A 12,059-nucleotide genomic window follows, 5' to 3' on the forward strand; every position below is an offset into this window, starting at 1 on the left:
GACAGGCTTTAGAGACAGACCCAGGTGGATAACTCAGCTTCAGCCCCTCTTTGCTGTGCAACCTGTGGCAAAGCACTTAACCTCTCTGAGCCTCAAGGTTGTCTCTTGAAGAACAGGAGATACTACTACTGAGGTCTCCTAAGATTAAAAGGAGCTGGGCTCTATAACAGCTAACACCACCCACCATTTAATGAGCCTCTCTGACATCCCAGATATGGTGATTCTTGCTTTACATCATTGTACCTAATTGTTACAACAATGCTACAAGACAGGTATTACTATCTCAATTTTGCAAATGAAAACAGATGCTATTTACCCCCAAAGTCAGAGGTAAGCAGTAGAATTTAAGTCATCTGATTTCAAAGCCTGAACCTTTTCTAGTGTCCTGTGACTGTCCAGGTGCTATGCAAAAACATCAGGGATAGTGCTGCACATGGTTGGTCCTCGAAGGACAAAAGGTTTCAAGAGGAGATGAGATGGCCGCCACCTGCCACAGTGCCTGCCAGCATCAACCTGTCAGGGTGGGCGTCACTTCCCCTTCACAGGGTCGTGAAGATGCCTGTTTTCCACAAAGACAAAAAGAAATGCTACAATTTTGTTTAGGAACTTTGCTGATTTCTGCTCAATGTTTGAAAATGCCATGGAACACATGGCCCCTGGCCTTTAAAGAAAAGGTTAAATCATTCAGGAACCTGTGAAGAAAGCAAGAAAAAATGGAAGGATGCCAATTAACATCATAAAAACATATGAATATGTAAACTCACAAGGTAAGTAAACAGTCAAAGCTGAGGACAGACAAACCACATGCCTGCCACTGCCACAGAAAACCTCTTCTCTTTTTATTTACAATAATTTGTAGCTCAGGACAGAAGGGCCAATACATCCTACAGTTCTTTCCCAGGGTTAGTCACAGAGAAGGTTTCCTGCAGTAGAAGTAAGGCTACCTACCACTTGAACTTCAAATCTAGAGACCTATGTACAAGCCAGAGGCCTTGATCTCCACAGACTCCAGGTGAGAAATTGTTATTTACTTAAATAGTAATGTGTTTTTAAAGCTTGCTACAAATAGCATCAGTAGTAGATACAAATATTCACTTTGTTTTTAAATAGCTATCAGCTAACGAATATACACACACATGGGTCACATTTCAGGGAATAACACCTTGCAGCTGCAATCAGAGGTCACAACAGGAGTATGCCTGTTCCACTGTGAACTAGCTCTGCAAGCCTCTCACACAACGACACACATCACCTTCCCATGGACACGTGGCATGTGGTTTGTAAACACTTACTGATTTTTCAAAGACATTCCGAATGCTGGAGTTCCTTTTTTAAATAACTGAAGATGATACACAGAAAAAGTAATAATTCATTGCCAAAGTTTCTGCCAAAACAGACATTAATACAGCCCCACTTTAATTCATCACAGGGTGCTGAATCTTGTCTGCCTCTGGGTTTTGTTTGTTTAATTTAAAATGCTTGTTACATCTGGGGTTGTAAATTTCTAAATATCCATAGGGGCAGAACAATTAGGTTCAAAGAGAAGTCAGAAGGGTAAAAATCTATTAGTCAAGCACAGATTGAGTTACCAAAAGTTCAAAATCTCCAATTCAGATTAGTTTTGAAGTTTTCTTTTCAGTTCTCCTCAACAGAAAAGAACAACCCAAGTTACCTAGTACAACATACAGACTGTTGCCATGGATACAGATGGCTAGAAAGACACAGCTGAGAGAGGAGGGGACCCTGAATGTGGTTTTTAAAGACTGATGCACAGATTTTTCAAGCCTAGGGTTTTTTTCCCATAATATTTTCCTTCCTTTCATTCCTAAACAGACTAGACACAAAGGCAAATTTCCTGAGTCTTAAAAAGGCATTCAATAATTCTACTGCTACAAAAATGAGCTTTAGAGTTAATATGATAAAGGTATTCATTTTATGCATTTTATATACCTTAAAATATCTGTTCTAAATACCTCATTTTAATGTTATATCATATCTGTTTCAGGCTAAATGTATACATGGAAATACTTCATTTTATGCATGTATTCAACTCTGAATTATACATGAAAGATAGCAGAAATATAAAGGTAAGGATAATACAAAAAGATATTCATATGTGGGCTGAATTTACTAAACATTTTCTTCTAATTCCTAATCTACTGATTGATTTCACTGCATGATTGCTTTATGGATAATTTCAAAATCATTTTCATTACCTAAACCCAAATCAACAGCAGTAACAAATAGCTGGTCCAAAAATACACGAGGGGCAAGGGGCTCCCCAGGAGTAAAGGTGTCAGGTGCATGATCTATGAGCAAATAATTGTGAATGGCGCTCCATACACACGCCCATGTAGAGAGACATTACAGGGTTTGTTTAGGAAACTACCACATCTAGGTGAGTTGCTTCAGGACTTGTTTTGCTTTCAGGCTCTTGCCTTATGCTTTCAATAATGCAAGATGCCAGGTAAACGACTTCGGGATAAGCAAAATATCCAAGATGATGAAATGTAAGCCTACATCTGACCAGCAGCAATAAATCTGAAAGTTGGGATGGGGCAGGCCCACTGTGAACATGTATAAGTGACAACTGGCAATGAAAAAAGGAAAAAAAAAAGTTGAAACTGAATGTCAAAGGTATTTCTGAGTCTGGGACCATGTCGTGCAGGGGCAAACAGCCTTCGCAGCAGCTGCTGAGGGGCCCTTGCAGGCAACACTGCCTTATCACTTTACTGTAGGTGCACTCAGCATACTCTGCGTAAGAAGGCCAAGGAAACCCCAGAGAAAGAGTTATCTGAAAACACTGACACCAGGGCTTCCCAGGTGGCACTAGTGGTAAAGAACCTGCCTGCCAATGCAGGAGACATAAAAGACCCAGGGTTCCATCCCTGGGTTGGGAAGATCCCCTGGAGCAGGGCACAGTGACCCACTTCAGTAATCTCACCTGGCGAATCCCATGGACAGAGGAGCCTGGCAGGCTAGAGTCCATACAGTCACAAAGAGTCAGACACGACTGAAGTGACTTGGTACGCATGCACAAATAACTGTAAAATTCATATACATGGAGCTCCTCATTTCTTGGATTATCTCATATAATTGAGAACACACATTTCTGAGTATAGAGACAAGACTGCTTAGATAAAGCTACAAATTTAGGATTTTAACAATTACAGCTTCTCACAATCCCCACAGATGCCTCCCTAGTGTATACACTGAGAATGACATAGTGTTGACATTGAGGATGACCGTCAAAAGCCTAAAGGGCTCCAAAGAGATTCTAATACATGCCTGAGATCTCAGCCAAAACTCAAGTTCATTACAGCTCTAGACTTGCCTAGTTTATCAAAAGTTGATTTTCATTTGATTTTTTTTTTGGATTTTTCTTTATGTGTACCATTTTTAAGGTCTTTTTTGAATTTGTTATAGTATTGTTTCTATTTTATGTTTTGGTTTTTGGCCATGAGGCATATGAGATCCCAGGTCCCTGACTGGGGATCAAACCCACACCCTCTGCATTGGAAGGCGAGGTCTCAACCACTGGACCACCAGGGCAGCCCCCTTCATTTGATTTTAAGGAAATCAACTTTTCAGATATGTTATGATTAAAACTACTTTCTACCTTAGTGAACTCATTTCCTGATCTAAGCAAAGTTTAATGAATTTAAATCCACATGTTGACAGCTCATGACAACAACATTCATGTAAAACACTGCACTCTGTATATAAGGTAGAACCACGTCATGAAATACACTCACCTTGTTTGCCACTGCATTGACATTGGGTCTTGCATCATAGATCGTGAGTTTGTTAACTTGTCTGTTTGTCTCCCTGATGACGTCGAGATATCTCTCATCCTCTTTATTTCGTTTACCACTCATACCAACAAGAGGCTGACTGCAACGCACAATGACGGTCTTGTTTTCGGGATGGATCCACGACAGCACCTACGGTTGGTTCAGAAATTTTAAACCATCAAGAAAACAACTAAATCTCAATTAAAACCATAAAAAAAAGAGAGCCCTAACAATCATGATGAAGTGAAACTGATTTTGCCAAAACAGGATATTTGTTCACCTCTGATTTCCCTGTGTGCCCAGAAACACATGTTTAACCGTTAGGACGATTCAGAGCCAATGAGAACAACTAATTGCTTGACTAGTCTTTTCTCAATTTGCACCACATCTAAAAATGTTAAATGCTAACCTAAAAATAGTTACATCACTTGAAATAGAAAGCTTCAGACATTTTATTTTAGTCTTGCAGCTTGCACCGGATTTGTCATCACCCAGAAACAATTTCAGTAAAAGGTGAGAGGTAAAGGAAACCAGCCCTGGTCCTGTCTCTATAATCTCATGTCTGCAAGTCATTTTCCCAATAGTCTCGATTCTAGAATCTAACACGGAAAACCCAAAGGAAGCAAACAGAACCTCAGGACAGCCATAGAGCTGCCAGGGTCTCCATAACGAAGCTTGGACATCTGCCTCCTGGGAGAGCCCTTCAAGCTTTTTCTCAGAATCAACCTTCTCTAATTTTACACACAAGCCCAGCACACTTTGCTACCTGGTATCTCAGCTCATAGCACCTAAGAAACAAGATCTGTAAAAGGAAGCTAACAATGTAACATAGCCAAAGGTACAGAACTGTCCACTTTCAATGACTGAATAGTTTGACAGGTGAACTCTATCTCAATAAAGCTGTTAAAAGAAAAAAGAAACAATACAGGAGCTGGGAGGTAAGCATGGTGGGTGACAGCATGAGCTCTGGGACAGGCACACCTCTTGTGGTGGCTCTGACCTGGGTACTGAGCTCACGGCCTCTTGTCACTTCCTTTCCCTCTTTCATAAAATATGGAGCCACGTGATGGTGTGGCACTGTTGGGAGGACAAATGGAGAACGCATGGACCCAGCAAAGGGTATAAAAACCCATGAAAATCAGGCACAAAAACCGCAGAAATGTTCGCGCTCACTTAATACAAAGCCAAGGACACTGTCATCTTTGAAGTCACCTCCCCACTCTGGCAAATTACAGGCATTGATGTCCATAAAAATGGAAGTGTATAACAGGTTAGTGAGAAGAGATTATATGGTAATATGAATGAATACTCATTCAACTGAGTCTCTGCACCTGCCAGGGCCCAGTCAAAATACCACTGTGGCCTTGACTGAGAGTCCAAAGGCTCAGGACTGCAAGCCTGGGTACAAGCTCCATTTTTTAATCTACAGTGTGGAAGTGAGACGTGCCCACCCACCTCCCATGGCTTGGCCTCCAAGAGAGAAAAGAAGTGAGATCACTTTTACGTATCTATATACTTTTTTTTCAGGTTTACTGAGATACACTTGACCTACAACAATAGGTAAATTTAAGGTATACAATATGTTGATTTGATACAAGATCACTTTTTTTTTTTTTCTGGCCACACCAGGTGGCTTGTGAGATCCTAGTTCTTTAACCAGGGATCAAACTTGGGCCCTCAGCAGTGGAAATGCAGAGTCCTAACCACTGGACAACCAGGCAATTCCCCAAATGAGATCACTTTTAAAAGAGCAAATTGCTGCATATACAAGACATGTATTATTTGACAAAGACCCTCATTCCCCAGTGCTCTCTGCTCTTCTTCCCCACTTCTCTCTGCTTGGGAGATTTAAGACTGGAATCAACAGGCCATGTTAAGAAATGCTATTCTTATGAGTTGTTTTACCTCTTACTTGCTTTTTCTTCTTCTTTTCTACCTTCATAAAAAGGATGCTTGCTATATAGCTGGACCAGGTACAAATAATATAAACTTCACAACATCAACTACCATGAGTGCTTTAAAAGTATATGCTATTATATTAGGCTATTCTTATTGAAGTTAATATGTAGAAGCCATAAATAATTAATAATGTACACAAAGATTTAGCCACCAAAACACGGTTTATAATAGCAAAAGGTTAGAAAGAAGCTAAATGTCTCACAATAGAAAACTGATTGACTCCATATACTGGCACATGAGCAGAGTCAACAGTGTGGAAGCTTCTTTCCAAGATAAATGCTAGGTAGAAAAAGCAGATTGAGACACAAACCACAGAGTAATTTCTTTTTTTTTTTTTTTAAATAAAAATGTGTATGCATAGAACAAAGTCTGGAATGACATATATCAAAATGTTAAGTGTGGTCCTCACTAGGTGGCAGTCTCCGTGATCTTTAACAGTATTTTTTAAAATGTCTAAAATAAATAAATATATGTTACTTATATGTTACAGAATTCAATAACATTAAAACCAACCTATTGGAGAACAAAGGAAAATGTACCCATTTAATGGGAACATTAATGTATATGGGTTATTTTATTATTCAGTGATATTTTATAACACCATACATCTTATTTATGGATAACATAATAAGACTGCTTTCTCATCAATTCTTTTTGTATGTTTATGAGTTTTTTTTAAAGAACTGAATATCAAATATTAATGATTTACTATTAAAAAGGAAATACATTTCCTGGGTTACATTCAAGAGTCTGGTGATTAGGAGTTGTATCTGAAAGAGTACATCATCCATTATTAGATATTATTAAGCACTGTAATCTATAGAGAGGGGATGGAGAGTTTAGCCTTAAGTTTTTTTAGGAAAAATAAATGCAAATCGGTGCCCATCACAAGGTAAGGAGGATCAATAAAATGGCTAAGTAAAAAGCTAAGCATTCTATTTGCTCTACAGTGGGTTTCCATTCACTCAGAACTGTGGGAACTGCTGAATAAACATGGCAGCCTGAGCACAGTGGACTTGGCTCAGTTGTTTCATTTCCTCTTCTGCCCTTAATCGCATGAAATTCACACACATGTACATGTGTACTCACATGTACTTTTGACACAGTAGATGTTCAATAAATACTCATTGAATGAAGGAGTGAACAAAATGAACCCACACTATCCTAACCCTTTCTCCTGTGGGCAAGGCATGTCTTAGCTACACAGCTGGCCAGAAGAGGGGTGGAGTCTGTGGCTATGGCACAGAAAAGTATGTTTCAGCAGAGCAGAAGAGGAGCGCACTGGTAACTCTGCTTCATTAGCACAGCATTCTAGCAAAATGAGCTAAAGACCATAATTCCAAGTATAATATATGCCTCATGAAGATATGAACAGACACTTGCCCTTAGCGAACCAAGTGCATTTTAAGTTACAATTCATATTATGCTGCTGCTGCTGCTGCTAAGTCGGTTAGGTCATGTCCGACTCTGTGCAACCCTATAGACGACAGCCCAACAGGCTCCCTCATCCCTGGGATTCTCCAGGCAAGAACATTGAAGTGGGTTGCCATTTCCTTCTCCAATGCATGAAAGTAAAAAGTGAAAGTGAAGTCACTCAGTCGCGTCTGACTCTTAGCGACCCCATGGACTGCAGCCTACCAGGCTCCTCCATCCATGGGATTTTCCAGGCAAGAGTACTGGAGTGGGTTGCCATTGCCTTTTCTGTATATTATGTTGATACTACACAAAAGTTTCACACAAATATTCTTTTAAGGACAAAAATGTCTAGACTTGGAAGTCAAAGGTGACATAACATTAAAGTTTAATTTCCTCAACTTCTTTTTTTCAAAATCAAAAACAATATACTTATTATGAGATGCCCTGAAAACTAACAGAGGGGAAATATTCTCTAAATTTTTAGTCAATATGATTTATAGACACTTTAGTCAATAAGATTTATAGTGCAACTCATCCATAAATATTTAAGAACCGAAATACTACTTTATGAACTAGGTCCAGTGATACTGTAACATACTGTTTGGGTTAATCTGCACTTGTCTCAATATTGCTAATGGTCTGAATGCAGCTTACAAACGTGATGCAGATAGATGAATCCTAATAAAGGTGCTAAGTAAAAGCCTGTAATTACAGGCTCCATAACACAGGGTATTTCTAGTGTTGTTTCTAACGTGTCAGCTGACACTGACCAAGAGCCTCACATCTGTTAATCACTGTGCTACAAAGAGAGAAGCCACAGAGACCCTGTCCTCCCCTCTTCCTTCTCACCTGGTGTTACCTGTTCCCTCTCCTATATAAAAACTACTTGAGTTCATGCTCTGTCCTTGACTGCAAGCTTCTATGGGGGCAGGTGACATCTTACTTCTTTCCCTATTTGGCCTGCTGCTTTGCACTCAGAAGACATTTGATGATAACTTGTGGGACTGAAATTCCAAAACAGCCTTTCTCTGAATTACTTGACTGCCATTCTCATGGCACTCTTTACAAAAGACATGAATTGCAGTACTCACTGGAATTCGGTTTCGGGATCGAAAAGTTGCAACTCTCCTAAGATCTTCATCAGAGGCACGATACGGAACCACCAAGAGAGCTGGGTAAGTGTCACACAGTTTGTAGCACTTATTAATAAAAGTGATTCTCCAATGGTGATTGGGCAAGCCCTGCAGGAGAAAAGGGAGTTCATGTCAACACGGAGGACTCCTCTCTGGGTCTGGCCATCGCTGGGTCTCCTTTCTCCTTTCGAGCAGAAGGCAAACGTGCGTCTGACAGCAGAGTGATAACACTCTACTGATTCCCAATAAGGGAACCAGATCAGTAATCCAGACAACACAACACAAGACAAAACACAGGTGGGCTCCAAAATTCTAAACTGTCATTGATAAATGCAAATTCTGTTCAACTTGAGATCTTCCTTCATTTCATGCCAAACTCTTCTCTACTTCTTGTACAGAGAAACTCAAGCTCCTCCCCCCCACTCACTCACACACCTTAAAGAAAAGTACATTGTGTAATCTTCATGTGTGTCTAACTGAGGGTAGAAAAGCTATCAGGCAACTTCTACCCCCTACTCAAAACAGGGAGAATACTTCAACCTGCTCCAAAGTAGAAAGAAGCTAAGCTTGTAAAGAAATTCACACTGTATGTCATTGTCAATGTATGGCAAAAACCACTACAAGGTTGTAAAGTAATTAGCCTCAAATTAAAATTAATTAAAAAACTAAATTCATAGAAGGGAAGTAAGGAAAACCCCTCTGGGGAGGCTCATTTTTTGGGGATGGGTGATTGCCCTATGGCTTGTGTGACAAATAGAGTCATCTGCATTTGAGGCGGCCTGCTAGTGTGACAGGGACACACGGAAGACATCTTCCATCCTACCGCCTACTCACAAAATTGGATCTAGTGGGGACAAGGTCCAGAGGTGCTGGAATAACTCCCTCCCCACACTCACAAATACAGAAGTACACACACAAAAGTGAGCCATGTGGGTGCTTGTTCTGGGAACAAGCATTGTACTTGTCTTTAGGTCTGGCCCCATAGAGTCCAGACCAAGCAGATGAGTCTGAAGTCAAGTCCAATTAGAGAGTTACAAGTCCCATCAGAAAGGTATAAGAAAAAAAGATGGAATATAATGGCAGTCTAGAACAAAATACCTTCAACAGTTCATATATGCATGCAAGCTTAAAAACAGGAATTGTTTTGCTTCAAGCTAGAAGCTTTGACCTACAAAATAAGTCTTAATACTGTCAATAATACTCCAAAATTAAGGTACAAATAGTTTAATGCATAACACTACAGAGGTCTCCAAAACATGCAAGATGTTTCAATGGTCCTTCTTCTGCCTCCATATATAACCCAGAAGACAGGTTATTAATGAGAGGTATACACAGCCTTTGAAAATGAAATAGTCTAAAGCTAGCAACAGGGCATACTACTTCATATATGTGCTCCAGAGATAAATTTCCACACCTGCATGTCTGATCAAGACTAAACAGGGAACTCAGCCAAGAGGGCTTGTAGTGGAAGTGGTGGCTTAAAGGTTCTCAAGTCTAGTGTTTTGTGATTTGACTTTATACTCACTGGGCTTGATTTGATTCTCAAACCTAATTTGACAAAACTTCCCAATTATTTTATAAGCTTTATAGAATGAGATTTAGGAAAAATCTCATCACAAAACTCCTAGCTGTCCCATGATTTAGTTATAGCAGAGGTCAAAGTGCAGCTCTTATTCCATAAAAGGCATGGGAATCTTCTTAAAAATGCCAGGAGACCTTCACCTCTGAACAGCAACAATACTCAAAGCCTCCTACTTTATTGTTGCAAATAAACATGCACATGGGTAAAGTTTACTAAGAGAGCAGTAAAGGCAATTCTCATATACAGTCATCAAAGCTTGCCTGGAAAAGTCATCATTACAGTTCTAATTCATTTGAATCTCTAAGCCAAAATGAATATAACTGAAATCTAACTGCCAGTAATAGTTACGCTCCCAAACACATAAATACATTGTGACATCAATTCCTGAGTAGTAAGATATAGAAGCTTAGCTTTTCTAGACTCTGAGTATTTGATTCATTTCATGGACAACATATAATGGATGTTCTTTGTGTAGTGCGAAGAAAACGAAGTTAGCCATGCAACTGTCAATGCAGCTTCAACATGGCCCTGTAAGAGCTTGTAGGCTTCACAGTACTAGATAGACAGAATAAGCCATGTTATACTACTGCTAGGAAAAAAGTATTTAGCAAGGGTGTTGTTGCTGCTGCTGCTGCTAAGTCACTTCAGTCATGTCCGACTCTGTGTGACCCCATAGACAGCAGCCCACCAGGCTCCCCTGTCCCTGGGATTCTCCAGGCAAGAACACTGGAGTGGGTTGCCATTTCCTTCTCCAATGCATGAAAGTGAAAAGTGAAAGTGAAGTCGCTCAGTCATGTCCGACTCTTAGTGACCGCATGGACTGCGGCCCACCAGGCTCCTCCGGCCATGGGATTTTCCAGGCAAGAGTGCTGGAGTGGGGTGCCATTGCCTTCTCTGAGCAAGGGTGTTACTGATTCTCAAAGAGCATGACCAAAGGCATATATCCTCAGCAGGCACATTTGAGATTCTTCGTGTGGTACAATATCTACTGACTTACCTGCCTTCTGTATTCTTCAACTGGATTATAAACGGTCCATCCATCCACGTTAAACTTTTCTTCATTTAAAAATGCAAATATCGGCTAGAAAAGGCAAAAAAAAAAAAAAAACAACACAGAATGTCAACTTCGGTGTAAAGGAATTAATACTCTACTAATACCACAACCTTAGATTTTTATTTTATTTTTTACCAGATTTGCCTACAATGAAATAACAACCTAATACTTTTTCTTCTTAGTTTTTTTAAACATTTACTTATTTTAATTGGAGGATAATTACTTTACGATATTGTGATGGTTTTTGCCATACATCAATATGAATTGCCCATTAAGCCAGAAATAACAATGGCAAATTCATGCTGGACTTATGCTACCCTCTATCTTGATTAACCATTACTTTTGAGACCACAGTTTTCTATGACTAAAACATGACTTTTTCTTTTTTTAAGTTTTTTTTGTAAATTAATTTATTTCTTTTAATTGGAGGCTAATTACTTTACAATAAACATGACTTTTGGTGGTTTGTTTTCAAAGTGCTGTTGCACAAAAATCAGACTTCTAGACCCAAAAATGCCTATCAATTTTAAGCAGTATTAGCAATCAGTCAGGTAAAAGACACTTTAAAAAAAGAAAGAAAAAGAAAATCCAGCAATGATTAGTAAACAGTGCCACTGTCTCAAAAGAGACCAGTGATGCATTAATCTATTTAAAAAGAGACAGAACATTAGGAAAATTCTTAATTAACTTCTCTGTGAGTTCTGAATCAATGCCCTGATCTCTGAAACGACACTCATCTCTTCTCTATGCTGATTCTCAAGGTGACATTAAGGAATTTCATGGCTTCAAATACCATCCATACCCTGGATTCCTAAATATCTATCACTCTGCAGCCCCACTGTGATCTTCAGACTTGGCCACACAAGTGACTGCACCACAGCTAGAGGACTGGGATGTTCACAACTCCCACCCAATCCTGCTCCTCCCAGTCTCCCCATTTCAGCAGATGCCAGCCCCATCCTTTGCACCTTGGCTTATCCTTATCACTTCACTGCTAGCACCCTGGTTTAAGGCTCTGCCACTTCCACTTGGATTATTATAATAACACCTCCTAACTCTGCTTTCATCTTTACACCTAAAGTCAGAGTAGTAGTGGAACAACCTAAGTCAGCTCAAATCCT

General features: G+C 39.7%; 1 protein-coding gene across 5 annotated transcripts in view; it reads right to left on the minus strand.

The window, feature by feature from the left end:
- MTM1 (myotubularin 1) overlaps positions 1-12,059 on the minus strand; it is a 183,024-nt gene that overhangs the window by 15,658 nt on the left and 155,307 nt on the right. For all 5 annotated transcript variants that reach the window (XM_070290605.1, XM_070290603.1, XM_070290602.1 and 2 more), the window contains 3 exons: positions 10,882-10,965; positions 8,261-8,410; positions 3,756-3,944 (listed from right to left, as the gene is read on the minus strand). In XM_070290605.1, coding sequence (XP_070146706.1) covers positions 3,756-3,944; positions 8,261-8,410; positions 10,882-10,965 — 423 coding nt within the window. The remainder of the gene's footprint in view (positions 1-3,755; positions 3,945-8,260; positions 8,411-10,881; positions 10,966-12,059) is intronic.

Source organism: Ovis canadensis, chromosome X (assembly GCF_042477335.2).
Source record: "Ovis canadensis isolate MfBH-ARS-UI-01 breed Bighorn chromosome X, ARS-UI_OviCan_v2, whole genome shotgun sequence".
Taxonomy (NCBI): Eukaryota; Metazoa; Chordata; class Mammalia; order Artiodactyla; family Bovidae; genus Ovis; species Ovis canadensis.